The sequence below is a fragment of the Scatophagus argus genome, chromosome 2 (genome assembly GCF_020382885.2).
Source record: "Scatophagus argus isolate fScaArg1 chromosome 2, fScaArg1.pri, whole genome shotgun sequence".
Lineage (NCBI taxonomy): Eukaryota > Metazoa > Chordata > Actinopteri > Scatophagidae > Scatophagus > Scatophagus argus.
In genome coordinates this window covers 26030185-26053796 of record NC_058494.1, presented here as the reverse complement: position 1 = coordinate 26053796, position 23612 = coordinate 26030185, and the positions used below count along the sequence as shown (strand labels likewise).

The window sequence follows — 23612 nt, the reverse complement described above, 5'->3', positions numbered from 1 at the left end:
GAATATTGTGGCTTTTATTCCTAACTGTTTCCTCCTCAGCCTGTTTCATTTGCTCTAAAGCCGACCCTGCTTGTAGAAGCTGCAGCTCTCGTGGAGGACGATTAGTTTCTCTCTGCAGCTTCTTTTATGACAGTGAAGTTTTTTGGAGGGATGTTGGTCTCACAGTGAAGTCGCCACATACTGACTGAACGGCTCTCATATTATCATACGTCTGCACCAAACCCTGCTAGTTCATGTTGTGCTGTCTGACCTCAGTGTGATGTTTCCACCCTCAGAGCTGACGGTTGTTTCAGCTTTTGTTTTTGTGTCAAAGTTTGCTGCTGAAAACAGTTTCTCACACCTCAGTGTTCTGCTTTTCTTTTTAGTCTTCACACGTCAGTCAGCAGCAGCCTGAGCACAGAGTGAACAGAGAGAGAACTAACCAAGACAAACACAGACTCTCTCATAATGAATATTTGTCCTCTTATCCTGGTCAGTAAAGCTAATAGACTAAATAAAGACTAATAAAGCCACCTTTCTTTTCAATAACAGTCATGAGCCTTCCATTCATGGAGTCTGTCAGTTTCTCGATCTGTTGATGATCAGCTTGTTGTGGAGCAGCAACCACACCCTCCCAGACTGTTCAGAGGTTTACTGTTCTCCTTCACCGTATGTCTCCCGTTTAAGAAGGAACCACAAGTTCTCTCTGCTGCTTCATTGCACCTCAGTGTATACCAGTACTGCTCTGCTGTGCAATACTCTGTCATGATTGTACTGTTGCGCAATAATACTACTCAGTGGTGCAATACTTGGACTTGTGCAATACCACTATGCTGCTGTGCGTACTCTGCACCTTATTTATGTATTCCTTGCAACTGTAAATATTTCTTAGATCGGCTTGTATATCTGTTTATATTTTTAGCTGTACATGTTGTTGTACATTTTAGAACCTTTATTCTATTTACCTGCTCTAATCTACTGCTTCTTCCTCTGCATCTGTTGGCCTGCTCTGAACGACATCTCACTGTAGTGACAAGAAAGGCTTCTATTCTATTCTGTTCTATTCTTTTCTGTTCTGTTCTGTTCTGTTCTGTTCTGTTCTGTTCTGTTCAATAGGGTTTAGGTCATCTTGAAGGCCTTTACTGGTCAGCCACACAGTGGAGTACTTTCATGCATGTGATAGAGCACTGTCCTGCATAAAAATCATGGTCTTCTTGACAGATGCAGACTTTTCCCTGTGCTGCTGCTTGAAGAAAGTGTCTTCTGAAAACTGGCAGTAGGTGTCGGAGTTGATTTTGAGTCCATTTTGAACCGGAAAAGGTCCAACTAGCTCATCTTTAATAATCCCAGCCCAAACCAGCACCCCACCTCCACCTTGCAGCACTGGAGAATCATGGCTTCCTGCGAGCTTCACGTTTGATTCTTGTCAAATCTTTGGCAGTTAATTTGAGTCTTTTTCTCTCAATGTGTTTTTTGCGACCCTGTTGACTATTTGCAACAAAACGTTGATGGTTCTGTCATCACGCCCCAAAATCTCAGCAGTTTCAAGAGTCCTGCATCCCTCTGGAAGACTTTTACAATTCTTTGACTTTTTAGAGTCAGTTAAATCTCTTTTTTGGGCCCATTTTGACTGAGACACACCTTGATATCGGGTCTTTATCTCCTGAGGTCACACCCTCCCTCATCACAACAGTACAGATCAGCTGATATGCTTACATCCAAGACCTATTCAAATTTATACAGCTTGGAGTTGTGAACATGATGCATAAAATGATGATATGGTCAGAATACTCACTTGCCTAATAATTGTGCTCACAGTGGATGTAAAATGTCTTTCATTTGCTTTGTGTGTGGAGGACTTTTTGTTGACTCATGAGATTCACTTTTCAGACATTTTGTTGACAGTTTGTAGAATGAATGGACCAAAGCAGAAACAACCAGAAGTAACAAATATTCCTGTGTCCCAACACTGATAAAATCTGATCAACAGCTGATAACAGATTTGTTCCAGTTCAGTTCTAGTTAGACAGATGCATGATTGGTCTGATAATTGAGGATCTTGAAGCTTGTCCAGGTCACCTTCCCCCAAATCATATTGGTAGTTTGATCCACTTTGTCCTCTGAGCTGACTGTGAACTGAAGTTCCTCATTTTGATTGTGACTCCTGATGTGCTCTGTGTTACAGTGGTACAGGGTCAGGATGGCTGGGCAGTGACTTACACTCCTACTGAGATCTGTGCCTTAAGAGGATCAACAGTGGACATGAGATGCACCTACACATACCCATCCAGTATGAATGGCCCTAAAACCACCGTTGAGGAAACAACCTGGTTTGTTAAAATGAACAGAAATGAACCTTTGGATCTGACAACAGACCCACAGTATTCAGGTCGTGTGGATTCTCAGTGTGGTGACAACGACTGCACTCTGAGAATCACAGACCTGAGAGAGAGCGACTCAGCTGAGTACAAGTTCATGTTCAAATTAAGCCAACATCATGAGAGATTTACTGGTTCACCTGGAGTCACTTTGTCTGTCACAGGTAACATTTTCTTCTGAATATTTATTCTCACTTACGTCTGTCTGTGTGTGTGTGTGTGTGTGTGTGTGTGTGTGTGTGCTTGTTGACAGTTGAGTCTAAAATGAAGACTTCTGTTCTTCATTAGCACATTTAGATGTCCAGGTGAAGGTGAGCAGATCAGGGGTCTCCCAGTCTTCTAACTCAGCAGAGCTGAAGTGTCACAGCAGATGTCCTCCACCTGAACGTCTTCACTACATCTGGTACAAGAATGGACAGAAGATTGAGGGACAAACATCTCGTCTTTATTCAGTGTCCTCTGGTCCTGCAGACAGCTTTTCCTGTGCTGTAGAAGGATATGAGGCCTTCCGCTCTCCTCCAGTGTGTGAGTTTACTTCCAGTCTTCCACTAACACACCGTCTGGAGGAGCCTTTAACCTTTTGTACTGGACCTTAACTACATGGAACTCAGTGGTGTTTGGTGGTTCATTGAGCAGAATTGGAGGAAAACTAAATCACTGCCTCATGAGATTGTAGACACGTTGATAAAAATCTTGACTGTAAACTTTAAGCTGTAAAATAACAGCTCAGACTGTAAATTTACCAAAACAACATCTGTCATCATGTGTTCAGACTTTATAAATTCTTTGGATCACAACAAACTTGTGCAGATCATCACAGAAATCCCCTGATTATCTGTTCTTGTATCTTTAGGTGATACTTTGTGATTTTGTTCTTCTGAAATGTTGACCCTTTTTTCAGATGGAAAAGACCTCATGGGTCCATCCACAACGACAAGAGTGACGAGTAAGTAAACTGATTTCTTCTGGAACATAAGATCAGTCAGTCTGCAGTGTGGATTCAGTAGACGGCAGAATGAATTGATGAAGGCAGGAGGTCTGGAAGTGCTGGCTTGTGTCGCCATCTGGTGGCTGTAAGATGAAGTTCTGATGCCAACAAAAATCTTCCCCTTTGACTCTGTTGTTGTTATAGTTGCTCCAACCAAGATTAGAAATCATTGGGCCAAGGAATTATCATAAAAATAGAAGCAGAACTATAACTACAATATAAAAACAAATATGATACATATGTGTGCCAAAGAGTGCATTGTGTTACATATTAAAGTCTGAAAGAATATTCCTGGGTAGCAAGACAACAACTAATTTTCCTCTGTTCCTCTGCTGAGATAGCAGAAACAGTCACAGCAGTACCTTCATCAGCAATAACGAACATCATCAGGTCGACTCTGGTGGTCTTCATGTTGATCCTTCTTCTTCTTCTCCTGAGTCTGTGGATGAGGTAAAACAATCAGAGTCCATCAGTTCAGTCATTTCTCTTTGGTTTTCTTCTTCAGACTTCCTTTGGTTTTAGTCTTGTGATTTTCATTATGTCAAATTGTTGTGTTTGTTGGACTCCATCCAATCCAGGAAGAAGAAAACTCTGAGCTCCACCACTGAAGCACATGAACCTGTAGAGACGATAGAGGTGAGAGAGAGAGGCCCTGCTGACCAAACTTCTCCTGTATCACAGTTACAAGAAGTCGGCTTTTAAATGCTCTGACAGTGAAGAAGGTGTGAAGTGAACTCATGTTTAAAATCCAACTTGCTGAGCAGAAGTCAGTCATGTGTTTGGTCGGACGAAGAAGTGAGTTTTGGATCAAATCTACCGATTTGCCGGTTTCACGAATGTGTCGTCTGTCCCCATCAGTTGGACTCTTGTCCAGCGTATGAGAACGTCTCAGACTTGACTGCAGCGCAGACAGAAGACACAGCAGCAGGAAGACGTGCTGTGAAGTCCAGTCAGCTTCGAGCCTCCTGCAGCCAATAAAACTTCAGATTTACAGTCTCAGTCACAAGTGAAAGTTTACACAAGTTTTGTGTGCTTTTGTTCAGCTGCAGGTGAACCAGAGGCGGGACTCACCTGATGGAAACAAAGCAGGACGACACTGAAGTATCAGAGTGGAGAGCGAGGCTGTGGAGGAGGTGGACACATTTACCTTCACCTCCAACAGTTTTCATGTTCAGGTTTCAGCAGCAGCAGCAGCAGCAGCAGCACAGACAGTCAGTAACAGTCAGTAACAGTCAGTAACAGCATGTGGCAGAAAGTTCAGAAGAATGTGGCAGCTTGAACTGAATCCTGTCCAGGTGTCAAACATGATTTATTGATCAGATCAGCTGATGATCAGGTGGTGTGTGACTGACTGACTTATAACTTCCTGCTTAAAGCATGTAAGCTTATTTTTGCCTGTAGAGTTTGTCATATCAGAGAAATTTTGACTGTAGATGTCATGAGAAATGTTCATTTGAAATGAAAAAACAGAATAAATACGTTTAGAAAAACCCTGATGAGCCTGTGGGTTTGCACCCGTCCTGGCTGACAAAGCCAATAACGTCTGTTCAAACACTGACAGATATAAAGATGGACGACGCGTTTTAACTTCCTCCCACTGCAGAAAAGTCAAATCTGCTGGATACGAGTGCTGCCATCTTGTGCTGATGGGGTCATCCACAGTCTGCGACTGCGCAGTCGTGATCGGGTGGCGGAGCCGCTGGTTGGAGTTCCCGTCCATCCACCCGCCTGAATGAATTTCAAGCAGCACTCAGCTGTCAGTCGTGACGTTTCACCTCCTTTTTAATCACATCGAATAACTAATTCAATCCAAACTTCCCAGGAAATAAAAATACTTCCGACACTGAGTTTGTACTTTTGTCAGGTCAATGAGCTGTACTGCAGCCGGCCACCAGGGGGCGATCCAGATGTTTGGAGCTCTCATGTCGTCCATCCTCATATCCAGTCAATGGGTCAAACAGAGACAGCGAACTGAAAGCATCACATTTCACTCCATGTACAGTTTGGATTTTCACACACTGAAGTCAAACATGAGAGCAGCAGTCGCACACTTTGATCCATGTTACACTGTCCAAGTATTCCTGTGTCTGATTCAAGTCAACAGGCAGCTTCCACAACAAGTGAAGGAGCTGCTGGACAAATCTGTAGGTGGGAACCTTAGTGAGCCAAAAGGTTTGGATTTCAGCTTTTGTGTTTGTGTTTCACATTCTTATTTTATCTACCACACATTTAAGACAAATGACATTCAAATGTGTTTTCAGCTTTGGCTCATTCCTCACATTCTCACTTTGTAGGAGCTGCTGGATTATTGGTCTTTTGATTTGTTTGGTCTGGTTGCCACGGTGATATGCATGCTTTGGGTCACGTGAGCAGCGCAAATGACAGCCATAGGCTGCATGAGGGGCCAAATCAGCTGCACTGTGGGAGGAGAGAGGCGAGTTTGATCGCTTTTGTCCCACACTCACAAACAGCGCACTTTTCCCATCATATGTGCGTGTGGAATCAGAAAGCCGCTGTAGCAGCCGTTTGGTTTCTCATTAAATGTCGTGAAACTTACCTGGACTCAGCGCGCTTCTCTGGAAGTGCAGCAGCGCGTCATACAGACCTACAGGACCTAATCTCTACGTCTCCAGAGACTTTAAAGGGACCGGGAAGTCGCAGTATTTGTCAACAGAAAGGCAGAAAGTGATCGCTCGCAGCGCAAAGGAATCAGCGAGACAAAGCGCCACATCATACATCTGTCATGGAGGACAGGTAAGCTCACCTGTGTGTGTGTGTGTGTGTGTGGAGAAGGAGTCCGGACTGCATCAGTGTCGAAGTGTCTCCGTGTGGAACATTTGAATGAAGGACTGCTGCTCGGATATGCGCTGTCTGTGCGTCATGTTTGCTCTGCGCTCTGAATGACGTCTGCACTTTGTCGCTTGTATATGCGAAGCTTTATGATGTTCAAGGAGGAACGCTGATGCTGCTTTGTTGAGATGAATTATTCTGATTTATTGTTCATTGTGGATGAATTGAAATGCAACGCTCTGCTGAAAACTGAATGAGACGTGGTTAAAATGAGTCAAACAAATGACGCTGCCTCGTGCTCTGACATGGAGTCTGGGAAAAGGCAAAGCAAACTCACTGAAAGGCTTGTGGTGTAATTTCTAAGTAAGCTGTGATGAGCTAAAGTTGTAGTATGCAATGCCATATGACAGCATGAAGTGGTCATGTTATGTTCTGGTTTTGATTGAAGAAAAAGCTCCAGCTGTTTTAAAAAGGTCCAACTGTTTAAGGGCCTGTAAGCTGGAAGGTAAAACTATGTAGTGTGAAATTGTTTATGGTAGTGAAACACTGTTTATGTAACCTCATTGTAATCACTGTGAACCTGAAAAGAACATTTTATTGAAATGTTCTGGAAATAATGGTGTCTAATGCCAGCTGAAACTGGAAGCCAGCCCAGGGAAGAGAAATGTTGGTGTAAACTGTGTTTTAGAAGTAATTAATAAATAAATAAATTAGTAGAGAATCCCCTGGAATAAGACCAGCAGGTGCAAGACAAATCAAAAATAATGATCTGTGGAAAGTACCCAGCTAACTCAGGACAAGCTGACCTAATGGTGTAAAAAGTCCCCAACAAACCCAGGGCGAGAAGAAGACCTGATGGTGTAAAGACAAAGATGGTAAAGGGATGGACGTGGAAAGGTCCAGACCCTGAGGTATATAAAGTAGAGCCACCAGCCATTTTATTCAGAGCCCTTCATGTGTACTCAGTGTATGTTGTGAACGCTTTTCCTTTGCTGCCGGCATTAAAGTCGTCGCTGCTCAGAATCCTGTCTCCTGTTGATGATTCTGTTGGATTTGGAGAGAACATTTTCCTGAACAATTAGCCACAGCTAAAACTTAGAATTTAATGTTTTGTGGCCCTGAGCCTCGGCTCTGAGTCCACACCACAAAGGCTGAAAGGTGAATAAAAGTGAAAAACCCGCCAAATGAGAGCAAACATGTTGTGGATAAAATTAAAGGTTTGATAGCAAAAATGAAAGAGCTCATGAGAAAAAGGGAAGATGTGTCCCAGGTGAAAGAATGTTTGGGGAATTTAAAGACACTGTGTGAAAATGCCAAAACCGCACACAATGAACTGCTGCCTCTACTCCCTGAGGATGAACTCATTAAGCAAAAGGAATGGTTTTCAAGCGTTATGAAATACAGCAACACATTTCAAAAGGACACTCAAAAATGGATTGTTGAAAGTTTTTTATGCACCCGCAAAAACACCAGAACAGGCTGCAGAGGTTTTGTCTGCCTGTATGAACGAGGTGAGTCAGTGGCTCAGCAAAAATCATTTGGTGCTAAATTTAACTAAGATAGTCTCAATGTGTTTTTCAATTAAAAAAAATTAACGTTGAACATAATTTCCAAATACATTTACAGAATAACAAAATTCAACTGGTTTCAGAATGTAAATATCTTGGGTTGGTTCTCGACCCCCAATTGAAATTTGATAAGCACATTGAGAAAGTCTCAAAAACAATAAAAAGTAATTTAAATTGTTTCAAATTAATTAGACATTATATCCCAAATCAGGCGGCCCCTTTGTACATGCATGCTATGATATTTTCACATATATCATACTGCATGACCACTTGGAAACAGGCCTCTCCCACAGTCACAAAATGCATCAGTTCACTGTACAATGAAACTATAAAAATTATGGACAAAAAGCCAGTCCGCATCCATCACTGCAGTATTCTGGAGAAGTATAAACTGCTAAGCTTTGAAAGCTTTGGCGATTTGTGCTTTCTCAAATTAATGTTCAAGTGTATCAGTAATTTAGCACCCGCGTCCCTCAGTTTGTTGGTTCAGAGACAAAACAGCAACAGAGTTGCAACCAGAGGTTCCATAAATGGTAACTGTGGCATTCCACGCTGCAGAACCTCATTTGGTCGGTCTGCCTTCTCTTGCAAAGGAGCAAAGCTGTGGAATTCCTTGCCAGCTGAGCTCAAGACTGTCTGAATTTAAAGCATTCACCATTAGGGTCAAGTCTTGGGTTATAAGTAACCAAATGTGTACCCATTTGTAAATATCACTGTGAGAGTGAAATGGTGTGTGTGTGTATGTGTGTGTGTAGAAAGGCCCAACCAGGGACAGGAGTTGTGAATTAGCATTAGCTATAAACTCTTGTGCAACGCATCAGCTGCAATGCTTCTTTTTTGTAACTATGTTCGATTGCACTTGTCCCTGTTAAATAAAAAATAATGGATGGCAAAATAAACTGGAAGCCTCACATAAAGCATGTACAAAGCAAACTGGAGCAAAAGGAGCATTTCTGTTCTGAGCAAAGTAAAACACATTGTGGACCACATGTCACTCCACATTCTCTACTGTTCAATGATTTGATCATATTTACATTACTGTGCAGTGGTTTGGGGCAATACTTACAAATGTACAATACAAGCACTATCCATACTGCAAAAAACAGCCATAAGAATAATTCATAATGCTGGTTATAGGGATCACACCAATTCATTATTGTTACAGTCAGGATTATTAAAATTCACTGACCTGGTTAATTTTCAAACAGTACAAATCATGTACACAACAAAGAAAATAAAAAGAGATCCCAATTTATGACGGTGATCCATGAAAACATCACACGTTCATCACACGTTCTTCCCAGCCAACCTCTTCCTCTGAATGCTCTCCTGCACTTCCTCCACCACCACCAGGTCTCCTTGTGGTCTTTCCCCCTTCCAGGTGACACCCCTCGTACCTTCCTACCTGTCTCCCTGATCACTTTAGCTGTAGTTACCCAGTCGCTTTTGGGTTTTGAAGAGTTTGTCAGCCATGTTGGCCCTCAGTGTGAACTCACATCCTGAACTTAATCTGGACCTCCAGTACTTATTGAATCAAATGTCCAATGCAAAGATGTTAACATGCAAACAGTCTCAACAATACGTTCTGAAAATGAAGTCAATCCTATTGTCTGTGTCAGAGACTCAAACAGCCCCAAATCTCACCTGAAAATGATCACCTGAAGAAACCAACATTTTCCTCTCCAGGGCTGTTTGAATGATTTCACTAGAATTCCATTTTAACTGAGATCCCAAACATGTTTTTGGATGAAAACTGGTCAAAATGACTCACTCACATGTCAATCCTCAGGATTTTATGTGGACATAGAATAGTTATGCTAATGGAGTCCAACTGAAACTTTCATCTACTTATTTATTTTCCTCCTCTTCTCCTCCCAAAGCACAAATAATATGGGCTGATAAGACTTTGTACGTGTATTTAAATACACGTGTGTGTACTTGGGTGCATGCGTATGTATACATGTGTGGATTTTGTTTGTTTAAAAGACGGCTCAGCCCCCTGTGGTCCTTGTTTTGCGTGGGTTTGCATACAGTTTGTATCACTTTTGTTTTATAAGGAAAGTTAAAAGTTAATACAAAGTAAATGGCAAAAACAACCCAAAACACAGAATTAAAAACAGATAAAATTCTTGTTTCTCTACTGCCATCCATGAGAGAGACAAAGCCTGGTCCAAGGTTAGACCCAGAGGTGAGCAACAAAGAAATATCTGATCTGGATTTGGCCTTCCTCTCTCTGATTAGGAAGACCAAATCATCTTATTATCAGTCAACTTTCTCTGCCTGTGACAGAACCACTAAATTGGGGAACACAATAGCATCTCTTAAGAGCTCATCTTGGTCACACCTCCCTCCTCAAATCAAAGAAGGACGTGGACACATCACAGACAGACCGTCAATCACCATTTCTGCTCTTCTGGTCTTTAATTTGATATGGTTCCAGATCCCCCATCTGTCCACCAGATGGAGTCCAAACTGTCTCAGCTCCTGTTAACTCCACATCAGAGGTATCAGAAGCTCTCTGTAGATTAAAATCTGCCAAACTGCTGGTGCAGATAATCTTGGCCTGTATCTTCTTTGTCTAAGCATCCCCCTAATCTGTCCATACTGGGCACAAAATGTTTGTAACAGACATTATTCCTGCTTCGTGGAGCAGCACTACAGTAAGTGGTGATATCTGGAATCTTAACAGCTACTGTCCAATATCTAAAGTGCCTGTCTCACCAAAACTCCTAGAATCACTGGTTAAATGTCAGGTGGGCTCCTTTATTGACTCACTAAACACACTACAGCCACAGCAGTCTGCTTTAACTGGTCACAGCACAATAACAGCTGCAGTCTCAGTCAGTTAATCTGATCCCTGATACAAACGGCACCAGGAGTTTATCCACTCATGTGTTTTTGTTTCAGTCTGTCTGTGTGAAGCATCAAACTGTCTGTCTCTTTGTCATGTCTGTCTCTGTTTAGGTGAACAGAGTGGAGTGTGTGAGTTCACTGAACGCTCCTCACTAATATGGCGCCATCTGGTGGAACAATGTAGGTATTGCACTGTGCCATGACTGCATGTGTCTTTAATATGCAGGTGAGACTTGGCTTCTGTTTAGCAGCTGAACACATTGTGTGTGTGTGTGTGTGTGTGTGTGTGTGTGTCCTTTGTGAGGATCTTCAGAATGACAAACGAGTGAAGGAAAGTTTCAGCCATAAAAACAACCAGAAAATTGTCAGTCAATTAAAAAATAAAGAAGAAAATCAAACAGGTCAGTAATGAACTGTACTGTTTTAAAGGTCTGTAACTGCAGTTGGACACAACGCAGAGTCTTCAGGATCTCTTGGACCTCAGCAAGTTTATTTATGAAAGACAACATGTGAAACTCTAACAGTAACTGTTACAACTTCAGTCAATGTCTGCAACCCAGCAGAAAACACACAGAGAGGAAAAGAAATGTAGAAAATGACAAATCATAAAAGGTGACTGACTGTCTGTCCCCACTGCTGCATGAAAGACATGGAGGACCTTGGACAGCTCCAGGATCAAAGTCCTGATTCAGTATCTGTGATGTTACACTGTCCTCTAGTGGTGAAGTTTGTGTGTCACAGTCAGGCTTCATCACTCTGAGTGCTCCCTCCACTGTCTGCTTTAAAGGCTCAGTCCACCCAAATGACAAAGTACAAATTACATGTGATTCATTTCCTGTCTTTATTTTAATCCCAGTTTATATGTTGGACATCTCTGCACTCAGTTTGTCCAACCGAAGCACCTAAACAGCCCAAAGTCATTAAAACGTCTTCTGATTAACATCATTATATCAGCATTGTGTGTCCATGCCGGATCCTCCCAGTCCTCTTGCTGATGTGTGTCACAGCTTTGTTGTGAAGTGGGCGTTTACTGGCACTTGGCTCGTCATGTATGTTAATAATCTAAAGAGGAAGGAAACGAAGCCGCTCAACAGCCTCACATCTGCCTTCTGCTTACTGACCGTAGAGGAAAGACGTCTTTAAGGACGACGACCTTCTTCAGAGTAAGTAGAATTATTTATTGATGTGACTGATACTGTGGACCTCCTGTGTACTTATTATTTCATCTGCTGACATGTTTTATTGTGTGTGAAGCCTCACAGAGAGATGAGAGCAGCAGCTATGAGTTTAAGTGCAGCAGCCAGTGGATTTGTTGTCTTCCTCCTCTCTGTGTCAGGTACTGTATATCTACAGTTACATTCACTGCATTCAAAGAGGGGAATGTGGCAACATGTGGGCTGAAGCTCACATGTGGAAATCAGTGGATCAGAGTTGTGTGAAGGGAAAACTTCCCAGAAACACTTTGGATCATTTCTGTTTGATTTTGTGTCAGTTGTAATGAATATCAGGAAGATGTTCTGCTGTGTTGGCCAACATGTGTTGCTGTTGTCTTTTGCATAAAGTAGCTGTGTGCTAAACACTTTGACATGCTGTGAAGTGAGAATATTGTGGCTTTTGTTCCTAACTGTTTCCTCCTCAGCCTGTTTCATTTGCTCTAAAGCCGACCCTGCTTGTAGAAGCTGCAGCTCTCGTGGAGGACGATTAGTTTCTCTCTGCAGCTTCTTTTATGACAGTGAAGTTTTTTGGAGGGATGTTGGTCTCACAGTGAAGTCGCCACATACTGACTGAACGGCTCTCATATTATCATACGTCTGCACCAAACCCTGCTAGTTCATGTTGTGCTGTCTGACCTCAGTGTGATGTTTCCCCCCTCAGAGCTGACGGTTGTTTCACCTTTTATTTTAGTGTCAAAGTTTGCTGCTGAAAACAGTTTCTCACGCCTCAGTGTTCTGCTTTTCTTTTTAGTCTTCACACGTCAGTCAGCAGCAGCCTGAGCACAGAGTGAACAGAGAGAGAACTAACCAAGACAAACACAGACTCTCTCATAATGAATATTTGTCCTCTTATCCTGGTCAGTAAAGCTAATAAACTAAATAAAGACTAATAAAGCCACCTTTCTTTTCAATAACAGTCATGAGCCTTCCATTCATGGAGTCTGTCAGTTTCTCGATCTGTTGACGATCAACTTGTTGTGGAGCAGCAACCACACCCTCCCAGACTGTTCAGAGAGGTTTACTGTTCTCCTTCACCGTATGTCTCCCGTTTAAGAAGGAACCACAAGTTCTCTCTGCTGCTTCATTGCACCTCAGTGTATACCAGTACTACTCTGCTGTGCAATACTCTGCTGTCATGATTGTACTGTTGCGCAATAATACTACTCAGTGGTGCAATACCACTATGCTGCTGTGCATACTCTGCACCTTATTTATGTATTCCTTGCAACTGTAAATATTTCTTAGATAGGCTTGTATATCTGTTTATATTTTTAGCTGTACATGTTGTTGTACATTTTAGAACCTTTATTCTATTTACCTGCTCTAATCTACTGCTTCTTCCTCTGCATCTGTTGGCCTGCTCTGAACGACATCTCACTGTAGTGACAAGAAAGGCTTCTATTCTATTCTATTCTATTCTGTTCTGTTCTGTTCTGTTCTGTTCTGTTCTGTTCTGTTCTGTTCTGTTCTGTTCAATAGGGTTTAGGTCATCTTGAAGGCCTTTACTGGTCAGCCACACAGTGGAGTACTTTCATGCATGTGATAGAGCACTGTCCTGCATAAAAATCATGGTCTTCTTGACAGATGCAGACTTTTCCCTGTGCTGCTGCTTGAAGAAAGTGTCTTCTGAAAACTGGCAGTAGGTGTCGGAGTTGATTTTGAGTCCATTTTGAACCGGAAAAGGTCCAACTAGCTCATCTTTAATAATCCCAGCCCAAACCAGCACCCCACCTCCACCTTGCAGCACTGGAGAATCATGGCTTCCTGCGAGCTTCACGTTTGATTCTTGTCAAATCTTTGGCAGTTAATTTGAGTCTTTTTCTCTCAACGTGTTTTTTGCGACCCTGTTGACTATTTGCAACAAAACGTTGATGGTTCTGTCATCACGCCCCAAAATCTCAGCAGTTTCAAGAGTCCTGCATCCCTCTGGAAGACTTTTACAATTTTTGGCATTTTAGAGTCGGTTAAATCTCCTTTTTTGGGCCCATTTTGACTGAGACACACCTTGATATCAGGTCTTTATCTCCTGAGGTCACACCCTCCCTCATCACAACAGTACAGATCAGCTGATATGCTTACATCCAAGACGTATTCACATTTATACAGCTTGGAGTTGTAAACATGATGCATAAAATGATGATATGGTCAGAATACTCACTTGCCTAATAATTGTGCTCACAGTGGATGTAAAATGTCTTTCATTTGCTTTGTGTGTGGAGGACTTTTTGTTGACTCATGAGATTCACTTTTCAGACATTTTGTTGACAGTTTGTAGAATGAATGGACCAAAGCAGAAACAACCAGAAGTAACAAATATTCCTGTGTCCCAACACTGATAAAATATGATCAACAGCTGATAACAGATTTGTTCCAGTTCAGTTCTAGTTAGACAGATGCATGATTGGTCTGATAGTTGAGGATTTTGAAGCTTGTCCAGGTCACCTTCCCCCAAATCATATTGGTAGTTTGATCCACTTTGTCCTCTGAGCTGACTGTGAACTGAAGTTCCTCATTTTGATTGTGACTCCTGATGTGCTCTGTGTTACAGTGGTACAGGGTCAGGATGGCTGGGCAGTGACTTACACTCCTACTGAGATCTGTGCCTTAAGAGGATCAACAGTGGACATGAGATGCACCTACACATACCCATCCAGTATGAATGGCCCTAAAACCACCGTTGAGGAAGCAAGCTGGTTTGTTAAAATGAACAGAAATGAACCTGTGGATGTGGAAACAGACCCACAGTATTCAGGTCGTGTGGATGCTCAGTGTGGTGACAGCAACTGCACTCTGAGAATCACAGACCTGAGAGAGAGCGACTCAGCTGAGTACAAGTTCAGGTTCAAATTAAGCCAACATAAGAGACATATTGGTTCACCTGGAGTCACTTTGTCTGTCACAGGTAACATTTTCTTCTGAATATTTATTCTCACTTACGTCTGTGTGTGTGTGTGTGTGTGTGTGTGTGTGTGCTTGTTGACAGTTGAGTCTAAAATGAAGACTTCTGTTCTTCATTAGCACATTTAGATGTCCAGGTGAAGGTGAGCAGATCAGGGGTCTCCCAGTCTTCTAACTGGGCAGAGCTGAAGTGTCACAGCAGATGTCCTCCACCTAAACGTCTTCACTACATCTGGTACAAGAATGGACAGAAGATTGAGGGACAAACATCTCATCTTTATTCAGTGTCCTCTGGTCCTGCAGACAACTTTTCCTGTGCTGTAGAAGGATATGAGGCCTTCCGCTCTCCTCCAGTGTGTGAGTTTACTTCCAGTCTTCCACTAACACACCGTCTGGAGGAGCCTTTAACCTTTTGTACTGGACCTTAACTACATGGAACTCAGTGGTGTTTGGTGGTTCATTGAGCAGAATTGGAGGAAAACTAAATCACTGCCTCATGAGATTGTAGACACGTTGATAAAAATCTTGACTGTAAACTTTAAGCTGTAAAATAACAGCTCAGACTGTAAATTTACCAAAACAACATCTGTCATCATGTGTTCAGACTTTATAAATTCTTTGGATCACAACAAACTTGTGCAGATCATCACAGAAATCCCCTGATTATCTGTTCTTGTATCTTTAGGTGATACTTTGTGATTTTGTTCTTCTGAAATGTTGACCCTTTTTTCAGCTAGAAAAGACCTCATGGGTCCATCCACAACGACAAGAGCGACGAGTAAGTAAACTGATTTCTTCTGGAACATAAGATCAGTAAGTCTGCAGTGTTGATTCAGCAGACGGCAGAATGAATTGATGAAGGCAGGAGGTCTGGAAGTGCAGGCGTTTGTCGCCATCTGGTGGCTGTAAGATGAAGTTCTGATGCCAACAAAAATCTTTCCCTTTGACTCCTCTGACTGAGATGAGGAGATTGATAGCTCATACAGCAGTGTGGAGCCTGGCGTTCTCCATTCATCTGCCTGTATAACGTGGAGCTCCACAGTCATATGTGATGTGAATCAGTGTTCATTGTGTTTAGTAGGATTTCAGTGTTTTGGGAGGATTTATGTTACAGATAGGTTTGTTTACAATGGATTCATATTCCTTAGCTTCCTACCTTTCAGATGAAAGGTGAAATATGAATTTAAGCCTTATGGTTGAGGAGTTTGTTTACTCCATTGTCCGTATCAGACTCACAATCAGGAATACTTTGTTGATGCCTGAGGGATATTGGGTTTGTTACAGTTGCTCCAACCAAGATTAGAAATCAGTGGGTCAAAGAATTGTAATAAAAACACAAGTAGGACTATAACTAGAATATAAAAATAAATACAAGACTTATTTGTGCCAAAGAGTGCATTGTGTTACATATTAAAGTCTTAAAGAATATTCCTGGGAAACAAGACAACAAATAATAATTTCAGTCATCTTAAAATGAAATGAGTTCACGTTTTCTCCTCCAGAAGCTCCAGAGCTTCCCTCTGTGTCAGTGAGTTCCTCTGCTGAGACTGTGGACACAACAGGAAGTCACAACAGCACCTCACATCTGACTGTGGCAGGTAAGTCATGTGATACAAGGCAGGGAAGAGAGATTCAATGACCGTCCGTTTTTATTAAACCTTTTGTTGTATTCAGCTTATTGTCAGGTGGAAAGACCCGCTGTGACATTGGATCAGATTAAATACTGACGGCTTCTTCCTTTTCGTCAGGTGAAAACCCAACAATAATGTTTCAGCTTGTGTCTTCCATTCAGGGCAGGAAGTTGTTGAGCTCAGCTGAGGATAACGTTAACGGGAAAGAAGAAAGTCTGTGGCTTATGTTCCCACATGAATGTGCCACATTGTTTTGTTGTCAGTATCACTGTGATTTAATGTGGCTTAGTTATGCTCAGATGAACAGCATCAGGTGCAGCATCGTGCTGGACCACCAGGACGTTTAGTTTAGCTCTGTGACTTGTCTTTCTCAGCAGTGTCCACTTACTGTCCAGCTGTCATCATCCACATGAGCAAGACTCTGACTACGACTGATCATACTGTTGCTGTGCACTTAATTAGACTGTATTGTAGATTTGGACCAATGACTCATCTGGGTCTACATAACGAGCCACATCAGCTTATTGCATATTTGTCTGTTTGGTCATGTCTGTACAGCAATATATTTTTTGGCCACCAGAGGGCACTGCAGCATGTTTTGTTCATGAAATCTCTCAATTCACTTCATTTTATTTAAGTAGCACAAATTAATGAATTATTAATTAAGTGATAGTAATTCACGACAGAAGTTATCTCATGACCCTTTCTAGTTAGAGCAGGTCTAGACCAAACTATTTAATTACACATAAAATCTTGTATGGATGTAATAAAAATGAACATCATCTGATATACCATCATAAGATTCCATAAAGTTTCAAATATCATGTCAGCCTGAAAATCCAGTTTTGATCAGACTTTGCTACAAGCTCACATAAATAGTGTTGCACTGTTTACACATCTTTATTTTTATATTCTAGATATATTGTTGTATGTATTTTTATTATAATCCTTTGGCCGGTAGAGCAACTGTAACAAACCCCAGGGATCAATAAAGTATTTCTGATTGTGATTCTGATATTCCACCTGTGTTACCTGAATGAACACTGGCTGTAACACTCACATGTGCACTGCAGACCTGCACAGTTTCTTGCTCAGTTTTCCTCTTTATGGGACCAGTGCATCCAAACATGCTGTAATTGATTGGTTATTATTGATTAATTGTTTTCCTTTGATCACCATTTCTCAGCAGCTGCTGGAACAATCCCTGTGGTTCTCCTGGCTGTCATATCCCTCTCTGTCTACCTGTGGATCAGGTGAGCAGCTCTGAATCACTGAAGGTCAAATCACTGACATCCATCCATCCATTTTCTATACCGCTTATCCGTCTGTTTCGCGGGGGAGCTGGAGCCTATCCCAGCTGACTACGGGCGAGAGGCGGGGTTCACCCTGGACTGGTCGCCAGTCAATCGCAGGGCCAACACACAAAGACAGACAACCACACACTCTCACACTCACACCTAGGGGCAATTTAGAGTAGCCAATTAACCTAATGTGCATGTTTTTGGTATTGTGGGAGGAAGCCGGAGAACCCGGAGAAAACCCACGCAGGCACAGGGAGAACATGCAAACTCCACATAGAAGGGCCCAGACCGGGATTCGAACCTGGAACCCTCTTGCTATGAGGCGACAGTGCTAACCACTGCACCACCGTGCCGCCCTCAAATCACTGACAGTCAGAAGTGAAACATTCAGTCATTTATGTTTTAATTAATTCTCCTGAGCAGAAAGAAGAGGACATCCAATGAATCTTCTGAGGCTGAAGAGAGACCAGACAACAGGGAACAGGTGAGAACAGTTATGTATATTATTGTAAAAGAAAAGACAACTTAAACTGCTTCCTGTTCATTCAGACTGCTGAGTCGCTGTCTTTTAGAGCTTCTAGAAAACTCATCAGACTGTGAAGGACTTCATGTTGCTGTTTTGACGTTTACAGAAATTTGTTTCTGCCTCACTCTGTCTGATTCTCCTCTTGTAGTTCATGCAGAAGCTTTGCTGCTGTTTGTCTTTCCTTGTCTGTTCCTCCACTTTGCTCTTTTCTGTCCCACAGCAGCATGTTGGTGAAGCAGGGAACTTTGTTCCATTATTACCACAGCTGCTGCTGCTTTGGCCTTTTCCATCCTGGTTTCAGTCCTCTACAAGAACTGAACTCTTCAAATGAAAGACCTCCTCATGATACGTGTTGCTGAAAGTACATTTGTTTATGTCTGCCTGATCAGGGGGAGCAGGGTGAACTTCAGTACGCCAGCATCCACTTCTCCAACAACCGGGCAGATCCTACTCCACTCTACTCCAACCACAGTCCAGCTGGGCTTCCCAGACACATGGAGCAGCAGGAAGTCAGTGAGTACGCTGCTGTCAGATTTAACAGTGGCAGTACTGCCCCGAGGTGAGCAGCTCTTACAATGACAAGACTTTGAAATGCATTCATTGTTTTTCTTATTGTTACTGTTAAGTTATGATGGAAATGTTCTTATCTCTTTTATCTTTTCCCTCCTCAGAACCAGAGGTCAGCAAACTGGACAGAATCCAGCTGCTTTGTACTGCACAGTCAACAAAAGCAGATGATCTCAACAGGCGTCGCATTTCTACTCTGATGTTTCCGTGTTTCTTTCTAAAGTTTGTATTTGAGCAAGTAACTATTGATTTTTTTAAAATATACTTCTTAGGATGGGCTGAAAACGTGTTGTGGAGACAAACTTGATAGCAATCTTAAGAGATTTTACAAATTCAGGAAGTCAGCTTAGTTTTTTACTCTGCATGTGTCATATTCTGTTAAGAAGAAGAATCAACTTTTATTATCGGTGTATATATATTTTTACATACACTGAATTAAGTATTTCATGACTTCATGACTTGTGTAACATTTTTTTAGAATCAGTTGATACATCAAAGTCCAGTATTTAAGGTCCTTTTATATTATAAATGTTAATAAGTTTTTCACAACTCTTCTTCCTCTCAAACCTCCTCATGGAGCTGCCAAAACATATCTGAAGAATTTGTTCGTGCAACAAGTTATGTGATGTGAATTACCAAGAGAGACCAAAAACTTAAATTTAGGGCTCACACACTTGACGTATTGTTCGAACTTCCACCTAACTCCAGCCAGCTGGGAGCTAATTTTAGTTGTAAGATGTAACATGATCCTACTTTTAGAATTGCAGAATCTGTGTGCAATGTCTCTGCCAATCACAGTCACTGAAAGTAGAACTACAGATCAATAAATACGGCAGAATAAAAACACTGGTGACAAAGTAAAAAGGCTGTGTTGATAACAAAGCAAGAGAAAAGTAAGACTGAGACTCCACAGTGTCTGTAAGTGAGGGAGGAAGTCTCACTGAGGACAACTGAGGAACTATTGACGTTCTGAGAACTGAATTTTGAGAAACTTTTTTATCTTCTACTTACTTACTTACTTACCCAAAACAACTACTGGCCTGCTTATGTTACTTCAGCTTTCCTGTTAGTGGTGTGAATACTGTGAATGATAATAACCACCGATTATAAGATGGGGGCAACGAGAGGATTAAATGTGTGGCTATCACATGATGTGGCACAAACGAGCACTCGGTTTTTAGGTGAGACAGCGGATGTTGTCTTATCTCAACATTAAGCTTTTTATAAAGTGTTAAATATTCAAGACCCAAAGTTTATCAAGTTTTGGCAGGCATCAACAAAACACACATGCAAGCTTTTCATGGGACTGAACACCTCCGTTACAAGCATCACTAACATTTGACTTTTAAGTTATTTCAGCACCAAATCACGACAAACGTTATCTCATGACTCGTTCCAGTTAGAGCAGGTCGAGACCAAACTCTTTAATGTAGTGTTTACTACAGAGAAACCCACCGTTCCTCCATGAGCAAGCATTTGGTGACAGTGGCAAAGAAAAACTGTCCCGGGTCTGGGTGGGAAGCCATCTGCCTTGACAAGTTGAGTTGTGAGAAGGAAACATTGGTTTGTGGTTTCCGTCAAACTGTTCTTTTTCCTATTTACTTGACCTTTTAACTTGTCTTTTATGCCATTGTAACATGAGAAATATTCCCCCAATAAAGTCTTAGCTGATATTCATTAGTTTCACCACATCTCTTTGGCCCTGTGGGGTGAAGGCAGCTTTCAGGGTCTCAACATGCAGCAGACGTGTGAAGTAACAGTCAGACTGGCCATCATGAGCATCAGGAGAAATCCCAAAAGCAAGAGAAATACGCCATTGGTCCACGTTGTGTATGCAGCAGCTCAGAGCATCAGTCTATCAGTCGACTTTTATGTCGTTGAGTTTATTAAAGCGAAGGCATACACAGTATTGTGTGTTTTACAGACGTTTATTGTGTTTCGGCCTTAATTATTTGTGTTGGCTGCACAAGTTATTTGACTTCCGGCCTTGTGTGTGTGAAGTGATGCATCAGACTGTTTGTCTCCGCTCAGCTGAGCACCACTGATGGAGCGTGAACCGCTCCAACGCTTAAAACAAGTCTTTCTTAAAGGATCTTTGTTGCGTTGTTATGATGTTCTGATTTGCCACAAAACTGGTTTCTCACACTTCCTTCAGAAGATTTAAGGTTTTAAGAGATTTAAAGAGGAAGTCTACAAAAACAAAATACCAAGTTAAGTCTCGGTTACACGTTTAACATCTGGGCTTCACTCATCTTGCATGTAAATCACTAAAAGAGGAAGGAAGTGTTGCTTTTTTATAAATTACCCTTTCCGAGTACTGCTTTCATACCACACAGAAAAGTGATCAAGCTATGAGTTTAACAGCAGCACTGAGTGGATTTGTCGTCCTTCTCCTCACCATACCAGGTACTGAACAACTACATTTATGTTGTAGGTTATTTATTTACAATCGGAATATCCTAAAGTGAGTTTAAGAAAGAAAATGTAATTCATCAGTTATTATCAGATCCTCTTCTCGACCTGTAAAGTGGTGCAGTTGTACCGCTGAGACGGCACCGTATGAACAGATAAATATCCTAAAATTCAGGAGATTAAAGATGATGATGACGATGACGTATTTGTGTTTTCTGCAGTTATTTTATTAAATGTTTCCCTGAATAGCTATATTTTCCCTTCCAGAATCATCTTTACATGCATTGTATACTGGAAACTAAAGCTCCATAATACATGTTTACATCAATACGAAATACAAAATTCTTGGTATAATTTCCATTGAATTGATTTGAATGCATTTACAAACTTTCATTACCGGTAACAGTTTAGCACTTAACTGTATAGAATGCTCAGAATTCAGTTTAACAAACTCATAAAACCGTTACTTTAAATATCTCAATATTAACGGAGCACCTAACTATTATATGCTGGGTTTACACGGGGGACCAAACAGTAAACTGAACTAACCAGTAAACAAAGGCTTTTACTAACCGTACACACTTTCACAGGGGAGGAAACGTGCGCGCCACAGTGTCTGGTGAAACATAACTAGCATAACTTACGAGCTTTAGCTCCGAAGTGTAGTTCACTGAAATTCATATACCCAAATAAAACCATACGTTAGCGACAAACTGTGTGCTCAAATAGTGAGTTTACATTTCTCTACCTGATTTTATGTGGTTTTTGTGGAGTTTGGCACATTACTGACCTGAAATTCAGGAGAATAAAGACAAGGCAGGGCAACAGCGTACCGAAGTATTAGCGTTCTCTGCGGTTATGAGGAAGTCCGTAACGGAGATGCAGAGAATCACTGCATGACCGCGCCCCCTGCTGGTTGGAGCTCCACACTCATTTTAAAGAAACCCCTCAAAACCACTATTTTTTGTGGACGTCACACAGTCTGATATGTTGCCTGTCCTCAGTACTCAGTACTTCTGCTTGTGTGTATAAGAGTCTTTATCTGGATTATCAGCACACAGTGGTTTGTGGATCTGCACATAAAATCTCTGTATGCTTTTACCAAGATGCTGTTGATGAAAGTGTTGTGTGCAGTGAAGTTAACAATGGAAAAAGTCTTTGTTACGCTGCGATGTCTGAAAGATTCTTCATCACTCATGTTGAGCGTGAAGCCTCCTAAATCTAAAATATTACGATGATAGTAACATATAAAATGGTGGGTGGGGGTCCATGAAGAATTTAGTACTACAAAAATAAAACTATCATGGTAAGCTGTAATTGCTAGTTATCAAGTCACAAAAATTTGATTTACAATCCTAATTTTGCTTTACCATTCCTATTTATTCTTATATTTTGAGTCTGATTGTGACTCCTGATGTGCTCTGTGTTACAGTGGTACAGGGTCAGGATGGCTGGGCAGCGACTTACACTCCTACTGAGATCTGTGCCTTAACAGGATCAACAGTGGTCATGAGATGCACCTACACATACCCATCCAGGATGAATGGCCCTAAAACCACCGTTGAGGAAACAACCTGGTTTGTTAAAATGAACAGAAATGAACCTTTGGATCTGACAACAGACCCACAGTATTCAGGTCGTGTGGACCCTCAGTGTGGTGACAACGACTGCACTCTGAGAATCACAGACCTGAGAGAGAGCGACTCAGCTGAGTACAAGTTCATGTTCAAATTAAGCCAACATAAGAGACATATTGGTTCACCTGGAGTCACTTTGTCTGTCACAGGTAACATTTTCTGAATATTTATTCTCCCTTACGTCTGTGTGTGTGTGTGTGTGTGTGTGTGTGTGTGTGTGTGTGTGTGTGTGCTTGTTGACAGTTGAGTCTAAAATGAAGACTTCTGTTCTTCATTAGCACATTTAGATGTCCAGGTGAAGGTGAGCAGATCAGGGGTCTCCCAGTCTTCTAACTGGGCAGAGCTGAAGTGTCACAGCAGATGTCCTCCACCTGAACGTCTTCACTACATCTGGTACAAGAATGGACAGAAGATTGAGGGACAAACATCTCATCTTTATTCAGTGTCCTCTGGTCCTGCAGACAGCTTTTCCTGTGCTGTAGAAGGATATGAGGCCTCCCGCTCTCCTCCAGTGTGTGAGTTTACTTCCAGTCTTCCACTAACACACCGTCTGGAGGAGCCTTTAACCTTTTGTACTGGACCTTAACTACATGGAACTCAGTGGTGTTTGGTGGTTCATTGAGCAGAATTGGAGGAAAACTAAATCACTGCCTCATGAGATTGTAGACACGTTGATAAAAATCTTGACTGTAAACTTTAAGCTGTAAAATAACAGCTCAGACTATAAATTTACCAAAACAACGTTAGACTTTAGAACTTTTTTGGATTTTTTTGGTTTCAGATTTGGTTTCAAAATAAGAGAAACTACTTTGTTTTTTCTAATGTGGACCCCAGCAGTAAACACACAAAGTGAAATTAAAAGTTAAATGT

General features: G+C 41.6%; 2 protein-coding genes across 3 annotated transcripts in view; both read left to right on the top strand.

The window, feature by feature from the left end:
* LOC124053486 (titin-like) overlaps positions 1–23612 on the top strand; it is a 55670-nt gene that overhangs the window by 18265 nt on the left and 13793 nt on the right. The window lies entirely within an intron of this gene.
* Positions 4–23524, top strand: LOC124050999. Of its 2 annotated transcripts, XM_046374009.1 has the most exons (13): positions 4–1255; positions 2165–2521; positions 2646–2882; positions 14319–14672; positions 14789–15025; positions 15402–15446; positions 16171–16266; positions 17486–17552; positions 18024–18084; positions 18516–18685; positions 18798–21099; positions 22538–22891; positions 23021–23524. In XM_046374009.1, coding segments are annotated over exons 1-11 (1692 nt in total). In that variant the 5' UTR covers positions 4–1254; the 3' UTR covers positions 18865–21099; positions 22538–22891; positions 23021–23524. The 2 variants fall into 2 exon arrangements, with proteins under 2 accessions (XP_046229965.1, XP_046229972.1); XM_046374016.1 differs by lacking the exons at positions 4–1255; positions 2165–2521; positions 2646–2882 and adding exons at positions 11569–11719; positions 11811–11892 and having other exon boundaries at positions 23021–23523.